Source organism: Acipenser ruthenus, chromosome 6, assembly GCF_902713425.1.
Source record: "Acipenser ruthenus chromosome 6, fAciRut3.2 maternal haplotype, whole genome shotgun sequence".
NCBI lineage: Eukaryota > Metazoa > Chordata > Actinopteri > Acipenseriformes > Acipenseridae > Acipenser > Acipenser ruthenus.
In genome coordinates, this window is record NC_081194.1 from 65728434 (window position 1) to 65751784 (window position 23351).

Consider the following 23351-nt stretch of genomic DNA (forward strand, 5'->3'; position numbering starts at 1 on the left):
GGACAGAACAGGGATGTGAGAGACAGTCATAGCAGGACAGGCAAGACAAAAGGCACAGTAGGAGCAGTGGGGTGGAGGGTACAGACCTGACTAGTAGACGGCTTCTTCCAGAGCGCTGTTAGGTTTGGATCTATTCGAACAGCGTCGCAGCGCAGGCCTCCCCTCGCTAGACTCCCACAGCTAGACTCCCGGCTCTTTTGTTGAGGCTCTTCGGTTTGCTGGCGCTTCTTGCTGGCGCCGAAATAGGCTGCTTGATTAATGTTACAACTGCGTGGCAAAAGAACCAACTAAACTGTGTGGAAATCAATCAAATAGCAAATCAACTTCTAATCAATTTAACCACTCACCTGGTGCTAATCACACACTAACTTACCTAATTCAAACACCACCTTACAATGTTACCAAACGGAGTTAATTTAAAATTACTTGAAGCAGGAACTTACCTATCTGCCTCAGACCCTGGTTACCTGTAGACTGAAAACTAATTATTAGACACCCACCCTTAAATAGGTTCCACCTCACTTTGCAAAGGAACTGGCACAGCTGCTAACTTTGCAAGGGAACTGGCACAGCTGCTAACTGTTCTGGACACACATGTTATACAAAGTACATTTTATATATAAACTTAAGCTTATTGCAACAATAAGACACATTTTTAAACATGGTATGTAAAATCTTTTATTATTATTATTATTTTATAGGATAAAGATACATCATAAACCTACAGTAATAGAACATTGGGCATTGCTTTAGCCAATCTAGATGCAGCATTTCTGGTAAATAGCTGCCAGTTAAGCTGTCAGTGTAAACAAAAAAACTCATCACTTTGATTAAATTTGAATGATATAGTCCTCCACAACTGAAGCCTAAATGCATTTGAAACTCAAAGCAAGGATGTTAGATAACAAAGTTAAGTAATTGAAAACATTAGATCAATATGGTGATTTTATTCACTTACAGTACCTCCCTCTATTTTTTACATTAGTGTTTTTTTTTTTCATTTTTTCTAGACTGAAGATGTGAAATTGTTTTAACAGTAGCTCAGGCCATTAAGTCAGGAAGTTAGCTAAGATGCCCATTTCTGTAATTTCTCAAAAGCAGTAATATCCCGTTGGTGATAACACATCCCAAAAATGGAAGTGTGCATTGGTAGGCACCAGGGGGAAAAACTATAACTAATTTCCAGTCAGCAACGTCGCACTCTTGAGCCAGTTCAGAACCTATTACTGTATAAACGTGTGAAGCGTAGAAAGGGGGTGGTCATCTTTATAACAAAGGACTGTACATCACATTGTTCTAGTGTTAACCAATAACCTCAACTTGATCAATATATAGTGACTGGGTTCATATGGATGATAACAGTTTTAATTAAACCTTTCCACTTGACTAGTGACCCAAGAGCCATAAAACGTCTGATCTGGGAGAATGAGTAAAAATGATTATTGACAGGGTTGATTAATGCCATCGGTGGCTGCTAACTGCTAGTAAATGTCCCCAAGGAGTGTTAAAATAAACTGACTTAAGGAGAAATTAAATGAATCCAAATAAATATTGCTCCATATTTGAACTGTTTATGTAATTCATTTATATTTTCCTAAAACCATTTTTCCTAACTAAATGTAAATTGAATTGGACCAATTTAGGCAGCTTCCAAGCACTGCATTATAGTTCTAGTCAATTTTATTCAGCTACTTTTCTTCTAGTAAAACAGTAAATATTTATTACAACTTTATTGTTCAAACTAGCTTTGTTGTGTATGCTGATATCTACAGAATTAGCCATACTGATATAGGGTACAAATATACCGAAAGGGACAAGGGGTTTGGAGAGTTAATAACAAAGTCACCAACATTCATCACAAATTAATTAAAAAGAGCTACACAATCATTCATAAATAAATGCTTTATAGATAGCTGAGGACTTAGCTGGTTTACTATTATGTATTCCCATCTAAAGCTCAGCAAAGCGTCTGAAACAAGTATAATTGCGATTATAATATTGTAATATTAATACAACAAAATATAAAATATTTGTCCAAGGGTGGTGTTATTTTCAGCCTGGGGTGGGAGGGGTTTGTATCTATGGCAACCAGGTTTGCTAGTTCCGCTTAATTAAAACAAGCGAAATTAAGCTTGCTCATGCAGGCAGTCTTACAGCGCATATTTTGGGCTTTTCTTGTTCCTGGTCGCTTATGTCAAACATGCATAAAAACTGTAGGTCCCTCAGTGCGTAGCACAAGACTATGTCTTCCACGAATGGACTCTTACCAGCCTCAGAATAGCTGAACAGAAAGTAATACCTCCCCACTCCCCGCGCTTTTAGGTTTTGAAAGACTGTCAATTGTGACCATAATGGCCATGGCTAGGGTTTCGCTTATTTTCAACGTGATTTAGAGAACGAGTTCGATTTTTTTTCTGTTAGAAATCTGGCAACCCTGGTGACAACATGAGATACGTCCTGAAAAGTCCAGTTTCTCGTACATTTGTCACTTATGAATATATCGTAAATCACGCCGTTTTAATTTGTACTGTGGGGGGTTAATTGCTTCTCATCAACTTAAGTCTCCAACTAATTTTTCTCATTTCTCAAATGCACAAACAAGTTTGAAACCTTTTCCCAGCATAGGAGGCTTGTTGCTAGCAGGTGACGTCACTGCCCTGTGACTTGTTATGTTGCTGCCTGTTACATCTGAACAAGTCGTCGGCTAAAATAAAAAAACAACTTGCAAGTATATATTTAATTTGTTTGTATTGTTATGTAATGCGTGTGTATATGGTAACAGTACGATATTAATGCTTTGTTTTTAATTGTTTTGTCTATTTTAGTTTGTGATGTGTATCGGGCAGTACGAAATAAAACTCTTAGTAAGGGACTTTGCCGGCAATATGCCCATGTGTATATTGCAACTAAGTGTTAGTCGAATTAATCTTTAGTAATGTGTGGCCCACTGTAAACATTAGGTTAAACTCGTTTTTTGGATAAAACTTTGGTTGCGCACCTTTGTTTTAGATCTCGTGCTTAGTTTTTATTTGTTTAAAATTCTATATCTACACAATAAAACAAAATAACAAGCTGAGCTCAGCCCTTTCCCATTGGAAGTCAAGTGTGGGGTGCAGCCTGTTGCAAAACTGCACAAGGTTTTATGGAAATTGGCAGTAACATTATATCATCATCACATGGACACTATTTCCTACGATACAAAACCAGTCACAGACAGCAGCAAGGCCTGACTGTACCATGTCGGTGGTAAAACACACATTAGGTGGAAAAATAAAGGGATATAGAGAGGTGATTGTCTAAAAGGTGAATCACTTTTTTAAAAAAAATTGTGTTATTGTTATTAATGTGTTTTTATTTTGTTGAGAAGCATTTGGAATAAGTAAACTGCAGTATCCTGGTAGCTTCATTGTTGATCAGGTGTTATGCCAGCAGACTTTAAAACAACAAACAGGAACAAACAGGAAGCAGAAGCAAAGCTTCACCTTTACAGTACTTTTTACCATTGTCTGTAAAATAGCTCCATAATTCATATTGAAAAATAGAATACATTTGAAGAAAGAAAGAAAAGGGGAATCAGTGATATACAACTAGATTTTAAAACATTGTCCTCTAAGTAAATGACAGTACACAACATGCATTTAAAGTAGATCAGGTTAAAACTACGCACTACAAAATATTGTATATAAACTTGAATTCCTGATAGCAAAACTAAGAATAGGCTACTCTAAACATGTGTTTTACTTCTGATTACATTTTTGATACCATTGTTCTTGAAAGGTTACCTTGGAAGTTAATCTCAAAGTTTTGCGCTCACACCAATTATAGGTAACTGGCACCTGATGGTCTTATGTAATGTTCTATAATATTCATTGCCATACCCAGGCATCTACAGTCACCTTAACTATCAGGGATTTAAAAATCAACAAAAAAAGATTATTATCTGCCTTTGTCTCGCGTATAAAAACATATTTGCACATCTGCTCTGTAAACAATACTGTATTTATACATACATGGGTTTAGAATTTGCCCATTTTCATTTGACATTTACTTCAGTTCTGCATTTTCATTGAAAAGACCCAATTCTTACATGATTACTTTTTACATTTATTATATAGAGAAAATGATCAATTTTGAATGGGATAAGGCATTTTTTTCTGCTTATGTAAATATTATTTTTAATCCTGAAATATCTTGAAATACCTATTTTTAGACCGTGAAATGCCATGAAATAAGCAATTTTTTACTGTGAAAAAAATACAGCCCTACTGTGACACGATGGCTTGTGGGGATGTCAGACCAGGAAAGAAATCACAACAGTACTGTGGTATGGAAGCGCTGATGCGTGAGTTTATTGAAAATTAAAAGATTTAAACACAAAACAAAAGGCACTATGGCCAAAACAAACTGTCATGGAACAAAACAAGTATCGCGCTAGTCTAAACTAGCCTGAGTAGCAATTGTTATCTTTTAGTTTTTATTTTACTTTTACTCCACCTCACGACTCACGTTCCGACTGAACACACCAACCCTGTGTGACTCGCTTGCTAATCAGTCATTCACTTGAATCCCAGCACGGTCTGCACATGAACTAATTGTGCACTCCCCGTGTCTAAAAACAAATATACATTTTAAATCACCTGTGCTACATAGCCCATACTGGGTGCACCACTACATCCATACATATAACATCCCACATACAACATAAAACACAAAATACGCACAGGGGTGGGGCACCCCACCACACTTACTTATCAGTAATTGAAGTCTATCTAAGAAATGCACATTTCTAATAGAGTCTGATGGCTCAAACATTTTGCTTGGCTGAGCTTGTTGTAAGTATTTAGATGTATACCATGGGGTGCTGTATTCTGGAAAATTCCTGTAGATATTAAAATTGTATTTGAAGATGCCATTTCCCATACATAAAAAAACAGGCTAACAGATTAAACACTCTTCCATGGTTTACTTGGTTCAAGCATTATATGGGTAGAGAGTGGGAGAGAATACAATGCAGTAAATGTGCATTGTGAGTGTGAGTTAATCCATTATTGCCAGCTCCTTGAGTGATGTCATTCTCTGGAAAGGCTTAGAGGTGAGTGCTGTGTAGGGTAATAAATGTCAAGCAGGATGTATCACCCAATTAACGCAGTACATGGAGTAATAATGGTTTGGAATCTTGGGACGCACACTGCAGGTCCGCAGGGCGTCACTGCAGTCAGGTACGATGAGGGTCAATTACCTTGGTCAAGGACCTCTGTGTTTGGTGCAGTGTACTGCTGAACAATTTTAAACTGAAATACAATTCCTTCATGTCTGTAACCTTTATAAAAAGGTTCCACAGTAAAATTTCAGTTTTGCACGGTTATACAATGCATTTACCATATTAACATGGTTTGCCGTGCCTTACCATACCTCTCTGCGCTTACAGTTTGCCACTCTGCAGCCTGCCAAAAGAAACATGTTTCTGCTACTATATGCAGCAGCAGGATGTTATTAATTACATCTCTGAAATCTGTTATAGCACAGACGCAAGACAGAAATCTACTTTTTTTGATTGAATAACCACCCTTTGAACAAGGGACTGATGACCTACTTTCAGGGATAACAAGTGATATTTTGTAAATTAGTTATGCATTCTTCAAAACAAAGATACAGTATTAAGCATAATCTTCACTTGAATGTTTTGAAATAGCTCCATGACTTTTCCTCATAAGCTGATCCTATATTTGGACATTAATTGGAGGTCTTTTTTTTTCTGTAATCACAGGCCTGTTATTCACACAACCTACAGTTACCTGAATGCTTTTATGTATATTTTTAAACACATTGCACACACACACACACACAAAAACGTCAAAATGTGTATTTGTTAATTGCTTTCAGCTGGCAAGTATTGTAAATTGAAGCCAGCTGACAGACAAAAGGCAGCAGTCAGTCTACTCGGGGCTGCTGAGCAGAAGGAAACAGAGGAGGTGTACTCTGTTCCGAGCAGTCATGAGTGTGACTACTGGGTGTATTTTGTTTTGTTTTATGCCAGGTAAATGGTTTAGCCGTCCTGCGAGCTAGTCAAGAACCTGCATAAAGGTGTAGTTAGCGCGCCGAAGGACCTAGATGTTTATTTTGTTTTTTGTTTATTTTGTATTATTATGCGTGTAAGCGCTAAAGACCCCGTTTTTGTGTCAGGTCTCAGTCATTTATAACGAACGACCGTGAGTGAGACAGTGTTACAATATGTGCCTATAGAAAGTCTACACCCCCTTGAACCTTTTTCACATTTTGTTGTGTCAGTGCCTCAGAGTTTCCTGCATTTAAATGAGGATTTATTTCAACTTGGTGTGTGATTTTGAAGGCGATTAGTTACATCCTGAGCTAATTTAGGATTGTTATTACAAGGGGGATGGACACTTATCCAACCAAGCTATTTCAGTTTTTATTTTTAATTAATTTTCTACAAATTTCTAAATTATTTTTTCACTTGGAAGTTGTGGGGAAGGATGTATAGATAAATGGGAAAAATAAATTAATGCATTTTAATTCCAGGCTATAAGGCAACAAAGGTGAACATTTTGAAAGAGGGTGTAGACTTTCTATAGGCACTGTATATATATATATATATATATATATATATATATATATATATATATATATATATATATATATATATGTGTACAACATATCGAAACGTTGGGCAGCTGGCTCTTTGAGCTAATATATATATATATATATATATGTGTGTGTGTGTGTGTGTGTGTGTATATTGCTTTGCTTGCTCCAGGGATCTGGTAGTGAATTATAGCTGGCCTGATCTGCAGGGTAGTATACAGTTTAAGTTCTATTTTGGCACGCATGGCCTCGGCATCTTGGTTATGTAATATGTTTAGTCTGCAGTTCTACTGCCACCTTATCTATCTGTGCAACATTCTTACTTCATTACAGGTACATCAACAACAGTAATAATACTGGTGACTTCTTCAAGCATATGTAGTGGAGCATCCCTCAGGCACCTACAATCTTTGCACATGTTTCATTATCTTTCCATTCCCCCATGATGGGCTTACATTATTCCCTCGTAGTTAATATTACAGTGGCCACACTCTGAATAGATTAGATTAATATAGAATAGATTAATAGATTAGAGTTTATAGTTTATAACATTTGTAAGTTAATAACTCAGCACTACCATGGTTTGCAAATAAGGCTATCTTTTATTATTGAATTGCAAAGAAAGCAATCCCAGTGTACTGGAAAGCAACACTCCCAAAGTTCAAATAGTATTGTTATATATGTTGTTCTTATTATGGACCTATTACAGTAGGACACTATTTTAAATGAAGTGCAAATGCAAAAACACATTTTTAGAGTGGAATCCAATCATTTAAAGTAAGAAAGGACACTGAATACTGAAAGTAATTTCTTGTATTCTGTTTTTTTTCGCCATAACATTAGATGTCCTCACTCATCAAGAAAAGCAAATTGAAGCAGTTACTTTTTCATATATTTTTTTTAAAGTTAAAGAAGCATAAAAATATCAAACAAACATGTTTCAACCAAAAAATGGCCATCCTCAGCATTTATCATATTGCACTGCCAGCTGTACTCTGTTTAACTAACTATTAATTAATCAATTTTCTCATTGTCAACAATAAATAGGCTAATACCAGTCAATCATTTCATCATATAATCAGCACACATACATTAACAAATGTCTTTGAGCTATCAGACTGCATGGGATTGGGGCTCTTTCTAACTAAAAACTGTCCTGAGACCACTAGGACTCATCTATTTCAAGTATGTACTGTAGTACAGTATTTCTGCATGAGTGTATGCATTGACATATTTTACTGGGGCACTGACTTGTATGTCTTTTGGAAATTTGTAATATTTCATTTAATATTAAAGAAACACATTTTATATGATGGTCACACAGAATTTCGGAATCTTTGTTTAATGTATGAAAAAATAAATGCTTAAACTAACTTAGCTGGTTTAATTTAGATGTCACTGTGTCTGCACACGTCATTAAAACAGGCACATGCCACTCTGGATGGGGTCACATGGAAATTCTTGCCCAGAGAAGCCCTGACACCATGTGCTCCTGCCAGATAATATACTACAGCTTCAATAGAAAGAAACAGGTGTAGTCAGGAAAACATTCTAGAATGTTCACTGTCCCACAGCAGAACAGTGACTCTCCAGCCTAGGATTCATAGAAGCCAAGCCAGTTCCACATGGCTTGCATCCATAATTGAGTACGTTGAATTATACATTTTCAGATTTTTTTAGTTTATTGTTTCTGTGCTTTAACATACTTGTTTACCAGTATTCTGTGTGCTTTCACTGATTTTACCAAACTGCTATGCTTTTATAAATAAAATATTGTTGAAATTTGATTTTCATACGAAGGGAAGTTAATTAGCTTACTATTGTCACAGGTGTTTCTGACACGTCCCTTTTGTGCTATAAGTCATTAGAGCCTTTTGCATGGAAGGCCTCGGTTGCACGGGTGTGCGGTTCTATGATGGACCCAGATTCAGTTAAAATGTTTTTGCCCACTAATGATGGGAATGGAAATGTAGAGATGGAAGCCCAGCTAACAAGATTTAAGTTTTTGCAGGTATCAAGTAAAGGTCCTGGTTTTCCACACCTCTGATGTAAAGCGCTGGATGCACAGGCCTGTCGTGGTGTTCGCAGAACCAGTCCGAGCTGAGCCTGGCGCAGAGTTCAAATCCTGTTGGGAAAGTGCTGAGTTATTAGACATGAATTGGATGATTTAAACTAACCTGTATTGATTGAACTAATATGATATACACTTTGTCAATAATTATAATAATACTGTATATGTTCCTTTCAAAAAGATCTGTATACTCAGTAGAAAACAATGGATAGATGTGTGCAGTCTATGAAAGCACCTGCTGGGAGGAGTCAAACTTGGCAGGCTCTTATCATAAGGCCTTGTTAACATATTCCAGTTTTATGATAAAAAGTAGCTTCTTTCGTTACTTTACTTTCATTACTTCATTTCTCATATTAATCAACACCAAAAAATTGGCAAAAGGCTAGGATGTCTTAAAACCTGCTTAAACAGGATTTTGTATGAACAGAGAAAGGGGTCAGGCTTAATTCAGTAAAATAATATTACCATTTCTAGGAGCAACTGTTATATTGAAGTAACTGAATTAGAAATACATGTTATAAAATCATTTAAAAGTTAAACTGTTATACAAATAATATTATTGTTGTTGAAAGAACATATTAGTTAAAAATGAGAGAAGTTCAGTACTAACTGACACTGTCAGAATATTGTAATAATTGTACTGTGTTTTAAAGAATATAAAACCAGCATAAATATTATTGCAGCAAATTATGAACAGGTTACAATGATTTGAACTAAGAAAACTGAACATGTGTTAAAAAAAAAGCTTGTCTATGTGCCTTTGTTATTAGTGCAAATACACTCTTGGAAGCCGGTCAGACTACTGCACGTGGAAGCCTGTAACCTTGAAAGAAGCAGACATCTGGGGGAACTAAACACGGAGGCTAGGTATTGCAAATTAGCAAAAACAAAAGGGTAACCCTTTTTAGACAGAATGATATTTTTTATTTTATTTCATTGTGTTGTTACTAAGCATAGAGGTTTTCAATAAAAAAAAAAAGTATTATGACCTAATAATAGAGTGACAAAACTCTGAAGAGAAATAATGTTTTAAGTATTTTGCTCTAATAAGAAACATAATATTTAAACTAACAAGTGTTTTTGCTTGTTTAAGGCTCTACGTAATACAAATAGACTGTAAAAGCAGGAGCAAGCATTTAATTTCATCAATTTAAGAATTAGTTCAGTTTCTTTCTCCAACTAAACAAAAAAAAAACCTTTTAGACATTACACCACCCATTAAATTAAATAATATAAATGTTTAGTTTATATAAAGGTTTTACAGCAATAAAAAACAGGAACTGTTTGGTTGGAATATTAGACAAATAGTGTAAACTGTATTCAATAATTTTAGTACACAAAAAACCTACAGAAAAATAGCCTTGCCCTTATCTGCATGCAAGCAGAGCAGTGCTAGATATGGAAGGTTCTTTTTGGCAGTCAAAGTGATCCTATATAAGCCCAGAGCAAGACCCCATTTGATACCATTGAACTTGCTCTTGCAAGCTGACCTGGTCCATGCTCTGAGGGTCTCTGAAAAACTGATTGCTGTTTGGTCGTATTCAGAAGTCTCTGCCTTTTGAAGACGGTTCTTATTTTTCATATATCCTACACTACACTTCCATATACTGGAAGGTAAGCATATATTTGAATGTAATATCTCTTTTATATTGATGCATTGCTATAAGGTATAGAAATTATGTTTTAGTCTTAAGAGAATAATACGTATATATATATATATATATATATATATATATATATATATATATATATATATATATATATATATATATATATATACACGTATATATTTGAATGTTCTAGAATTTAGCAGTGGGCGTTTTTTAGCTTTATGCATCCATAGCCTGAAGGCTAAATATATAATAACCATATTCGTATTACTGTATTGAAGTACTAATGCTGTTAAACCTGTAAAGCACTGGAACACCCAGACTGCTTTTTACTTGAGATTTACGGTGGTCGGCGCAACCAACGAATCCAATTTTTAAAGCATTTAATAAACCGAAAAGAGCACTACTACTGCTCTGATTCGTTAAAACTTCGAATTAAATGAGTCTGTGTGATTTTCTTGATGATTAAAAAGTTGTCTGGACATATAGCCTGCCCAGTGCACGAACAAAACCACTCGGCAGGAGTTTAAAACATCTCTGTCCTTCTTAAACGTCTCCCCTGAGTTTATATATGTGTGCTCAGAGCACATACTCATATATATATATGTGCTAAAACTCTGACACTATCTTATACAAAAAGTAATTATTATAATACGTTATTATACTTTATTATACAATTTCTCCATTTTGTATTTGAGTGTATTGCATAGGTTTATATAGGTTCACATACAACAAATCACATGCCCCTGTATTTTCTTTTAACATGCTATACGGCAGCAAATCACACTTTTATAAGGGCAGTTACAATCAAACAATCAAATCAAATGCTACAAAACCTTTATAAAGGGATACATGGCTAATTATTAAATACTGTCAGATATCAGGTTACTATGGTTGAACTTGGTCAGTACTTGGATGTTTGACCTCCAAGGTACGGCAAGTCTTCCTGCAGTGCTGTTGGTGACTCACTAGGGAGCACACATTAGAAAATATGATGAGTTTAGTCAGGTCTTTCTATGGATAAAAAACATCGGCAATCTAGAAGTACAGAAAGGAGTAATTCAAGATTTACAAAAATACAGAAGTGATCATGTCACTTCCAAAATCACCTTTTAGAAAGAAAACACTGAAGTAGCTTTAAGGTAAAATATGAGTATTATTTCAGTATACCGTATGTATACTGTATATATTGAGGCCAATAGGTGTTGGGACATGTTTCCTTCAGTACTTGGGAGGAGGCCTCACTTTAAATCACATGCTTGTTTATTGAGTAATACTTGGCCTCAATGTTAACATTTAAACAATACGTGACATGAAAGTCAGCCAACCGCCTCGCCCTTCAGATCTTTCTACGATAGATGGGTCTCTAAATCTGGGAAACAATTCTGGTTGATTTTGATAACCGATAAAAACATTGGTTTATACTCAACATATCTATCGTGCATGCAAGTCTTTTTTTTTTTTTTTTTTTTTTTACTTTAACAATATATAAAAGCCTGGAAAGGGAGATATTTTAAATATTAAATGGCTGCTGTATTTGGATCTGTCATCATTTAAATGTACTCCAGACTGCCAGGTTTTGTCCACCGTGGGCCTCTGCTCAGCAAAATTAAGAAGTTTGTACATTAAGTTAGAATACAGTAACAATTATTGTACTAGGTGTTGGTGGAATACAGCAAGATTTCCAAAACAAATTTGAGATTACTAAATAAACTTCAATAAGAGAGGGAGCGCACCTGTATCCCAGACTGCAACCGGGAAACCAACGACATTAAGGACAAAGATCTGACCAATCAGGTGCCGGAGTGGAAGTGACTGACAGGGAATTGGGGAGCTACACAGGACTGCAGTAGCGCAAGGTGTAAACCATTACACACAATAACCCACATATGGAGAATGGAAAGCTTTTGAATCTATCATGTTTATTTTATATTCTAATGGAATATATTTACTGAGTGTAATATTTTGCTATCCCATATATCCTGTTCTCAATTTTATGGGCTGTGGCATTTATAGAATTTCTCCTGGTTAAAATTAAAATGACGATACTGTAAAAAAAAAAAAAAAAAGACAGTTGAATGAAAAAAATGTAACTTTATTGACATAGCAGAGCTCTTTATCCAACACCTTAAATACATACAATATCTGCCTTGTGCACTTTACATTTCTTAATTTTTTTAACAAGCGGACAATGACATAAAGAACAACAACTTGAATACTAATTGATCTGAAACTCATTTAGCCAGTTAGTATGGTAATAGTGGACTACTGTAGTTTAAGCCTTTTCTAAATAATAACTGCCTCACATTCTGATTTATTTCACTGTAAGCTTTTCTGGTTAATCAATATAGATCAGTTCCATTGATTGCACTATCACCCTGGCAGCCACTTCTCATAGATCTCCAATAGACCAAAAAAAAAAGCCCTAAAAAGAGAACCCTTCATGAAGGTTTCTATTCTGCCAGAAAACAAGGAAAGTTCTTTACATTAATAATTCTGAAGCATCACAGCAAGGTACGACTTTGACCATGGGCACCTTGTAACTCAATCTGAGCCAGGGTGAAATCATCTGGCATTGTTACTTTGAAAAAGGGTAACATGCCCATTTTCTCAAATCAAATCATCATTGTAAACCCACTGTTAGACACCCTGCAAAATAAATGAGTGTACACAACATACAAACCAAAGACAAATAGCAAAACAAAAAAAAAGTAAAAAGAGAATTCAAAAACAATATTTTACTGCCTTGCAACTGTTGCATGCATTATATACACACACACCCCTATATATAAATCCAGCATTCATTACAAAAATATCTTAAGTTTTCCTGACGGGTTATGTGAAACCCACTGGCACACATGCAAACCGAGAATTGAAATCAATTTGTGATCTTTACTGTAGTTTATTTTTGTCAGAGCCAGCACTGGTCTCTCCAGGGTTCCAATGCAGAAGGCAACACAATCATGTACTGTATGTCCTCAACACACGCCAGTCTATTCAAGATTAAGAAGTTAACCTATTGCCTCTCCTCTAATTTCCTGGGAGATCAAAAAGGCATTTGAGGAAGTACCTGCTAAATGGACTTTTCATTCAGAGAGAATGGTTAACTCATAAAAAACAATTATCTGCAACTATTATATTTGGCATCAGACTAGATAAGCCCCGAGAAACCGATATTGCATATGTCCCTCTCCAATGTTCCCTGCATTTACTATAGTGTGTTGGTACATATTTTGTGATTGCATGATGCAATACTTAGGATTGTATTGATAAACCATTGTGTATGTGCTGGGCATATCCACTTAATATTGGTAAGCAAGTTTACACTTTATATTTCCTTATGAGGCTTGCTTAAAATTGCATACAGCAATATCAAAAGCAGTAACACCATCTCATGTTCATACTAAAAAAGAAATAAATAAATATACAGACAAATCATTTGACTGCAAATGTGTACAGTTCTGAAATATAATAAAAAAATAGACCAATAAGCTTTCCTTCTCTGCTTTCAGAATAGGTTTGCCCAAAGCCAGAATTAATATGAAACATAAAATGATGATGTACCAAAAATCAATTATAAAACAAACCATTTTCTGGAAACCAATACTTGAAGCCAGGTCTTATTACATGCACAAAAAAAAAAAATAATAACAACAACAAACCACTGCCTTGAGGTCTAATTGAGAAATAGTTGGGAGAGGGGGCAAATACCATTTTACATTACAGAATATACATATTGATATTAAATAACCCAAAGATCATATACATATCCCCAATGCAAATATAACCCCCATAGCTACAGATTTCGATATCCAAACTTAACTTTGGACTAGTGCATTACAGGTATGAATAGCTAAATAGACACAAAACAAGTTCTAGTTGGTGCACAGCTATCCTACAAATTTACAATTCTTAAAAGTACTAAAACTATGAAAGCCTTTGCTAAATGCAGAAAAGACTATTTACAAATCAAGGCTTCCATATATTTTTTCTTTCTTTATTTTTAAGATAAGTCTTTACACTATGTACACGGACTATATCCTCCATTGTGGCCTTTATGGTGGTTTAGTTGGCGTGAGCAAGGCGGGAGTCGGAGCCGATGAAGTTGAGCATTGTCGTTACCAGCTCGGGGAGATCGTAATCGTGTTTCCAGCCCCAGTCGTTGCGGGCATTGCCGTCATCAAAGTTCATCGGCCAGCTGTCAGCTAGAGAGGGAGGATCAAAATTACTAAGTTTACAATTTGTATAAAAAAGGAAACATTTTGAAGTCCATTTTCCATCTTGGTAACTGGCTTTCATTTCATAACCAGGACTTAAGACAAACATCATTTCCCTCCTTTCAGATATTTACAGCTATATAAAAAGGTGCACAAGTATGACACTGTTAAAAGAAAGCTCTCAGTTTCATGCGTTACTCTCAGGAAATAGGGTACCATTTCAGGTCTTTCCACCCTTGCATACTCTGCACTCTTATGACCTTGGTATGCTTCAAGTCCCTATGCTTAAAGGCCGCCACACAATAGACGCAATGCGATTTTTCATTGGACGACAAGATACTTTCACAGCGACACGACCACACACCAGGAGCGACACTGAGGTGATGGGACAGATTGGAAAACTGCCAGATGAAAACTATAAAAAATTGCTATTGACAAAACTATGATCAAGACGGGTACATACTTGTCCACATGATGTAGTAATTATGAGTGCCTTCTCTGACGGTATTCCAACATATATGGCAATAAATCATACACACCAGGCGTATCCTATGCATTCAAAATTGACTCCCATACATTACCTTTCAAATCTCTATCTTTAATTGTGATGATATTTGTCATAAAAAACAGTTTTTCCATGGCTAGTATTATTTCCACTCCTCCCCCCTCCCCGCCACCACCCTGCTGGACCACATGCATTGAAGCTGTTCTCAGGATTGGTCAATTCCCTAGTTGTTGACAAATGGCCAAAAAAAAAAAAAATAGGGATTCAATTCTATTTATTTTGCATCGCTCCAGTGTCGCCCCCGTGTCGTCTATGGTGTGAAAGATACTCACCAAAAGTATAGACTATTCATTTTGTCGCATCTGGTGTGTAGCAGCTTTAATAGTTGTGCACAAGGCAATGGAGTTTTTAGCCAGTGTGCATTCTCTGGAATTCCATGGCAACTGAGGAATTCATTTAAGGTTTATTTATTTATTTTTGTCTAAAGAGAAAGCAGCCATATGTCTGAAATGAACTACACCTGCTGTTGCACCCTGGATAAAAACAATAACTTGATAGCAGTAGGTTTTTGCTTTTTGTTTTTTTATATCCTACTATTAAGACACACTTCTTACCAATGGCCTGTCTGATGTGGTCGATGTTGTAGGTGATCTGGAAATCTGGTATCTGCTTCTTGACCTCAGCTGCCAGCTCCTCAGGGGAGAAGCTCATGGCGTTGATGTTGTAGGTGCGCATGCTGAGATGCTCCGTCGGGGCCTCCATCACCTCCAGCGTGGCTCGCAGGCAGTCGTCAATGTACATCATGGGCAGGCGTGTGCCTGGCTTCAGGTTGCACTCAAATTTCCCATTCTTGCTGGCATCATGGAAGATTGCCACAGCATAGTCTAATAAAGGACAGCAGTCCATGCATGAATGGGAGGTGGGGGGAGTCTCTGGTCAAGGTTTTATCGACATCTTATCACACATTTGCAAATGTATTCTGATCTATTACTGCGTTGGCAAAAACTTAACTTTCTTCACGAGACTTAATCATAGCTGTGAATATACTGTCTAGAGCAGTTAAGTTTCAGTTTTGGTTAAAAGCTCTACAATTTTTGCAGCCTGGGAAACTGCAAGAGTTATACAGAGGTTGATAAATTATGATTTGTGAAGCACGTCCCTTACCAATTCAAGGTACTGTTTTACAAGGTTACCCAGTGAAGCCTGGAGCAGAAATAAAGTATGATTTATAGGCTCCCTGTGGCTTTAGGTTTCTCCACCCTCAGTTTTAAATTTCAAGTGTTCAGCAGCCACATGTCTCCAAATAAACCCCCATAGGGCTCCAAAAAGTCCCATCCCTTTGGCCCTGTAGGGAATACCATGCAAACTGCCGTTACTAACAGATGGACCTGGGGCGGGGGGTGGGTCAGGACACCTGGTTACACACCTATATGTATCAGCTTGGTAGAGAAGTTAGGAGTTTGGATAAGCAGAACAGTTTTCAATATGCTGAAGCTTTATAATGCACATATTGGCATTCCAACATAAATTACAGTTCGCGTTATTATAGCTATGAATCCTTCAATCTAAATCAATGGTGGTTTCGATTAGCCCAGCTACCTTTCCCAATTGATGGCAGAAGATGTGACCTACCAGTTGTGCCGCCTCCTGGCTGGGAGTCAGCAGAGATGATGCCAGGGTACCTCAAACAACGGAAATCCAGGCCATACCTGTGGTGGTAGTACTGCCAAAAGAAAAAAATAAATAAGGTTATTGACTGGATTCTTATCCCTACTTTAGAGAAATAATTCCCCCCCTCCTATGTTTTCTGGTTCAACTAAACCATTTCCTGAATTTTTACCATTCCAGGAGTAGTCACATTAGATCTCCAATAAGCAGCCCTGGCATTCTTACCTCTCCCATGAGCTCAGCGTGCACCTTGGAGACACCGTAGATCGTGCGCGGCCGCTGCACACACAGGTCAGGAGTGGGGTCACGTGGGGAGGTGGGGCCGAAGGCTCCGATGGTGCTGGGGACGAACAGACGCAGTCCGTGTTCAGCAGCAATATCCAGAATATTGTGTAAACCTAAAAAAAAAAAAAAAAAAAAAACGACAAGGTAGAGAGAGGAATTAGATAATCCCTGTAAGGCTGGTTGTATCTATAGAGCTGGTTGTATCTATAGGGCTGCTTAACCGCAAAGTCTTGTGAGGATTTATTAGAGCCTACTCACCAGTGATGTTGACTTCCCGGGCCAGCTGTACATTTGCTTCTCCAACAGCACTCAAGACGGCGCTGTAGTGAACAAGCCAGGTGATGCGGTTGTTCACCACAATCTCACGCAGGTTCTTGTAGTCCAAGATGTCAGAGTAAATAAAAGGTCCTGTAAAAAGGTGGTTAGGGGGAAGATATATTAAAAAACCACTTCAGTGCCTGTGTCTGGAGAGCGTGTAACAGAATTCAGTTGTAGCGGAACCGGGTTTAAACCTAGGATCACACACCTTCTTACATTACTTTATCTCTGAACTGTGCATATTTAGGGTCAAATTGAGGCACATTTTTTTTGCACCATGCCCCCGGTTCATCATAGAAAATAGATGGAACCGCTTAAGTGAGCACACTGTAGACAACGGTCTGAGAAGGAGTGCTTACCGCTGTGGAAGACATGGCTAGGTGGCTTCCTGATGTCTGACAGAATTACGTTGTTGTTGCCAAAACGTTTTCTGTGGAAAGAAAGTCAATTAGTGAAGCTTTTTAAAAAGATGAAAAATCAACGACTATAAAATTGTACTTGTATATATTAGTACTTTAAGAAGTCATCTTCCTGTTAATAGAATTGTGTTTTACATGTCCACATTAAATACCATTACAAAAGTGTAATGTTTAAACACACTGCATTTGGAAGGACATTCGAATTAACCAGCTACAGCACAATCATTGTTTTTAAACAAAATGTCTAAAAAGCCCTTACCTCAGGATCTTAGCAAGGCCCACTCCAAGTTGTCCGAGACCACCTGTAAAACACAAAAGTAGAAACACCGGTCTGAGATATGCTTACACAAGTAACAGACTGTGTTCATCAGTGATAAAGTAATACTACTGCAGTACAGTGACATAGCTCCATACTGCTATAGCAGTTCAACCATACTGGAACTCACATGCGACTATGTAAATGATCTCTCTTTCAGTTTAGATTGTGCAGTCTTCTAGATTTACAAAGGACTACTGTATAATAAAACGCTTTAGGAAAATACATGTTGCTGTTTATGCTGTGTGCATAGGTTAAAATATGGCAGTAAAACTGATCATTTCTACTGGACACCACCTGCAATTCATATTCTGCAGTCCAAATTAACATGTTACCTGTGATTAAAACTTTGGGATGATCAGTCTCGGAGAAGGAAACGGAGTGGAAACTGGCATCCGAGGTGACCTGGCGCGGAGAGACGCTGATCGTCCGGACAGCAGTAACTGCGGTCCGACACCTGCATCCTGGAGTTAGAAGTGCCTGCTTGGCAGCTTTTGTCAGAGCCCTTATAACTGGCATTTCTGTTACCTGCATTCAAAGAGAGGTGTACACATACTCAACTAGGGTTCCAAGAGGCACCGTTTTGATTAACTGTAACAGAATACTCCAAACATTTAAATGGCACTCATTACTGAAAATAATGAAATGAGGATCGATTGGTTTATGTACTATAAAATAGTGCCCTATACATTTTCCAAAGCAAGTAAGCAGCTATGATTCACACTCTCCCCTAATCCACACTGCAACCATCTTTGACCCATAAATAGATCCCAGACCTGGAGCCCCAAATTCCACTTAGGGGTTTGTTTCTGCTATTAAAACTACAAAGTCGAGAATTTAAATCACTGTTCACTAGACTGTTGTGGGACAGTAAGAATTTGAATTCACTGCAAGTATTGAAACTAGTCAGCGGATACAACTTTTTATGGAAGTGCTGCAATATAATAAAAAAAGTACACATGAGCAAAAATAGTCCCATTTCTCTGGAAATACAGAGATGCATTTGTTTAAAACACACCCTCCCCTCCTGTGTGCCAAATAAACAGTTCTCTGTCTACGTGGCACCAGTTACTCTCAGACATGGTCAATGGTAGTTCTGGCCAACTTTATCCCTCCTCAGAACACTACTTTATAGAACTAGACAAGACTGTTTGTGAGCTAGAGAAGGGGAACTGGCTTTTGATGAAAAACATAACTGTCCGGTTTTAAAGTTATAGTTAAAGCTTTAAAAATGGTTTAAAAAAATAAAAAAAACCCTACACACACCAAGCAACTGAACAGTACACTGAAAAAATAAATAACTACCAAGGGGTTTAATCAGAGAACTAAAGTATTATTCTACTCATTAAAAGCATTTTGCTTTAAATAAATATCGTATTGGACTTGTTTATAGAGCAACTGTACTTTATGTAGTTAACCATGTTGTACAACTTTCCGTTTAAACATAACATTAATAAAACAATCTAAAATACTAATTCACATCATGGCTCCAGAATACTATAGTAAAGGGGAATGTAGTTTATCCAATACGTTTTGGCTCACGAAATCTTATAAGGGGTTAACAAAATTGGTTCTAGATTGCAGCTATAAAATAAAAACCCGACCCTTACAAATATAAAAAAAGCACAAAGACAAAGATATACAGATCTCTCTTTCCTCGGAGTCTAATGCGCTGCGCTTGAAAGATAAGGGGGAGTAACGTGGGTTAATTGATAGGCCACTGCCTTCGATTCTACCCAATCAGTGGAGGAGGACAGTAAGTGCAGCCCCGCCCCTCGCCCTCACTTACCCGGTGTACCAGTGGGCCCGCTTACAGACAATTAGAAACCGTAATTAAACCCTTGTATAGACCTTCATCGTAGCATACACACCAATATGCGGCCATTAAAACCCTCTCGCATAGGGGTGATGTCATTAAATTGCATATCCTGATTTGCCACAAGGATAATTATTAATTGGTATTATTAATTATTACCCTTGATTCGCCAGAGGGTATTGGATAAAAGTGAAAGACCTGAAAAGTATATTAAAATATTTTTTATTTATATATATATATATATATATATCTATATATATATATATATATAATCTCGATTCATATACCAGCATGACAAAGCTGACACAATGCAACCTTTTTCTTGTCTCTTAAAAGTTTCTAATTTGCATAAGTGAACTAACGAATAGAATTAACATTGAGAGGCGAGGCAAAGTAATAATGTTGATTTGAAAGAAGTACATGTCAGACTAAAAATAAGAAATACTAGATTCCTTTGGTAGCCCGCAGTTTAGTGAACCCATGTAATTGATATTTCAATTCTAAACCGCTAGTGGAAGCGGCTGTAACTGCAGGAGGGGGTGTGGCGTGGTGCATGGGCAAGTGCCTCAATCATTTTTTCATGCTGGCTACGGCCCTGCACACACAGCCCAGCGCTATTTACTGAGGAAACCGAGCACCGTTTAAGTATTACAGGTTACAGAAGGGTCAAAACGTTCCTCGGCTGTATTACAAATCACTGTTGGATTTTGCCTACAGTCCGATCTGCTGTAAATTAATTTAGTTCTGTAGCCTACCGGCTATACAGAAACCACACCCAAGACAGAATTTATCAATTTCATTTACTACTCGTTTTCAAACCTGAAAATGCGCGTCATCAGTCGACATCCACCGAATAAAAGTAGTAAGTAATGTACAAGGAAATGTATAAATGAATTCATTGTACTCTTATATTTAAGAACATAAGAAAGTTTACAAACGAGAGGAGGCCATTCGGTCCATCTTGCTCGTTTGGTTGTTAGTAGCTTATTGATCCCAGAATCTCATCAAGCAGCTTCTTGAAGGATCCCAGGGTGTCAGCTTCAACAGCATTTAGCTTTGATCCCCCCAGAACAAATATAGCCAACGAACCTACTCATTTCGCCCAACGTATTTCAAACAAAGTTCTTATTTTAATCTGTGTATGAATTTAATTCGAAAATTAACAATAAAGTAGTTATTTCGTTTTTAAATGTTGGCATCACAATCAAACTGCTATGCTAAGAAAAGTCATAATTAATGTATTAACTGAATAGCTTTACTATATAAAAAATTGTATTTTATAATGCTGATGGATTTCAATTTCCTTTACCCAGCAAAAGATTATAACTAGATAACGGACGTGTTTACCGTAAGAATGAACCTCAAAAAAGAGGGCTACTTACCAAACGACTCAATCGAAGTGAGTATAAATAAAAAGGCTCAATTCGTTTTTCTTGATCGTTATATACTGCAATTGACAGTATGTCCTATTCCAGGAACCACACGTGCTAATTTCCGCACACTCTTGCATCAGCCTACAGAACACCAGTTATATACTCAGAGCAGCTGGTTACCAAAGACGCCGGCATCGGTCCTGATTGGCTGATTCCCGGAGGTGTGCCTATCCCGCCCTCGCTCCGCCTCATCAATTTACAATGATGTCACAGGTATCTAGAACGGACTGCACGTAGTCTTGTGAAATGTGCTAGAAACATACGCAAAAGGGTGACAATTTCAAGCTACGTTAAGTGAAGCCGCTGAACGTTTCCTACTGATATAAAGCTGCTGTCATTACATCTGACTAAGCAATACAAGCACCATTGATTTCAGTATGGTAGTACGTTTAAGCAGCCTAGTTTAAAAACTCATAATGCATAAAGAAACCATGAATTCCAGTACAATTCTGACAGGCGTTGCCCGAAGGTGAGTGCGTAGTGTAGACAGAACCGGACAAACGTTTTCTGCACTGGCTGAAACGTCAAAGCAAACGCATGCAAACACACACTGCAGCCAAGGCAGATACGTGCACACAAACATAGCACACACATTCAGTGACAAAACAAACACGCTGTGCTTTATGCACTAAAAGTACCCTCTCATTGGCTAATCAGTCAAAAGAAAAAAAAAAAAAATGCTACTACTGGTCAGATATAATAAGGTATGACACATGCCCGGTTTTTGGGATGGAACCGCATAACAGTCTCGCGTTTTGATTGGTCCATGTCTGTCACATGAATATGTCGTCACACGAGTGGAAAAGCTTGCAGACATTTTTAACATTGTGATCAGAGAGAGGGAATGTAAGAATTGGCTTTCTGTGGTGGTGTACTTTTTTCTTTCAAGTAGCATATATCTATAATCGTTTTTGCGATATATTTTAATATAAAATGTATACACTATTGCAGTTTTGTTAGAGGATACATTATTTTATGTAATCACAGTTTTACATAAAGACTGCCTCTGTTTTCATTTACGTCGCAAATTCTGGGCCGCTTTGCTTTTCAGATAATGTCCCAAATTCTGGGCCGCCTTGGTTTTTAGATAACGTCCCAAATTTTGGCCCGCCTTGGTTTTTAGATAACGTCCCAAATTCTGGGCCGCTTTGCATTTTCGAATTCAGCTTAGTTTTTGGGACTCAGCTGACAGCCGAGTTTAAGTCATCCATACACAGTTTACCATAAACTGGATCGTGAATTCATTTGAGAGTAACCCTTAGTACATGAAGCAAAGTGTATTTTTTACACCCCAGAAAGCTTTTTTTTTTTTTTAAATAAAAAAAACAGAAATAAAATGTAAATGTTAAAAAAACGTTTTTCTTATTACATGAAGAAACTACATTGCACTGAAATAGATACATGAAAATTAATTAAAGCAGTCCTTTTCCTTTATTAAAGGCTAATATTAAAACACATTTTTGGGAAGGAACATGGTATTCCAAAAATAGGACATCTCATTTTCTTATGTAACGTCCATCAATATATTGTAGTGTTTCAGGTTCTTTTTGGACAGAAATGAGACTGCAACTGTGAGTAGATGAAGGCTGTTTATTTTGACAATAATTAAATAATCACAAAATAAAATCATAAAGTGAGGGAAAGGAGACTGGGAATCGAAAGTGAAAATAAATCATTGTAGTAACACTGTGTAACAATTTTTTTTATTTTTTTTGGTTCCTGGGTAGTAAGTGTTATTTCCTAATTGCTTATGCCTCAAAAGTATAGAAAATTGCTATTATTCCCCACAAACTTTGCTTTTGTGACCAGGACAGTGATATTTTGAAATTTACCTATTTTCCAGAACATTCCAGATAGATTCAGTGCTGAGTAAACTTGGAGTAACTTCTAGAACTTTCCAGTAATATAAATAGTAGTATAAATACAGGGGCCTTAAGCCCATCAGTTCAGTTTAGTTCCAGCTGCCTAAGTGGATACATATCTGCATTTTTCTGAGATGGCATCAAGGTCATAGGAGACTTCAAAATGGTGGCATTCCTGATGGGTCTCCAAGGCGATTTTACCAAGTTTCCCTGCTATCTTTGCCTTTG

General features: G+C 37.0%; 1 protein-coding gene across 1 annotated transcript; it reads right to left on the reverse strand.

Annotated features, from left to right (window-relative positions):
• Positions 1-12358: 12358 nt before the first annotated feature.
• Positions 12359-21847, reverse strand: LOC117410504 (L-threonine 3-dehydrogenase, mitochondrial-like). Its single transcript, XM_034017097.3, has 9 exons — positions 21211-21847; positions 18348-18540; positions 17956-17998; positions 17637-17707; positions 17218-17367; positions 16900-17072; positions 16639-16729; positions 15621-15890; positions 12359-14489 (listed from the first exon to the last, which is right to left on the reverse strand). Exons 2-9 carry the CDS (start codon positions 18529-18531, stop codon positions 14350-14352), a joined length of 1122 nt encoding a protein of 373 aa, XP_033872988.1. The 5' UTR covers positions 18532-18540; positions 21211-21847; the 3' UTR covers positions 12359-14349.
• Positions 21848-23351: the final 1504 nt, after the last annotated feature.

What these genes read in the sequence shown, in the direction of transcription:
- LOC117410504 (XM_034017097.3), bottom strand. Translation starts at nt 18,531, where the DNA reads ATGCCAGTTATAAGGGCTCTGACAAAAGCTGCCAAGCAGGCACTTCTA. An exon ending in TCCCAAAGTTTTAATCACAG is followed by an intron (nt 17,999 to 18,347) that starts GTAACATGTTAA and finishes TGTGTTTTACAG; the next exon opens with GTGGTCTCGGACAACTTGGA. An exon ending in GCCAGGAGGCGGCACAACTG is followed by an intron (nt 15,891 to 16,638) that starts GTAGGTCACATC and finishes GTCCTTTATTAG; the next exon opens with ACTATGCTGTGGCAATCTTC.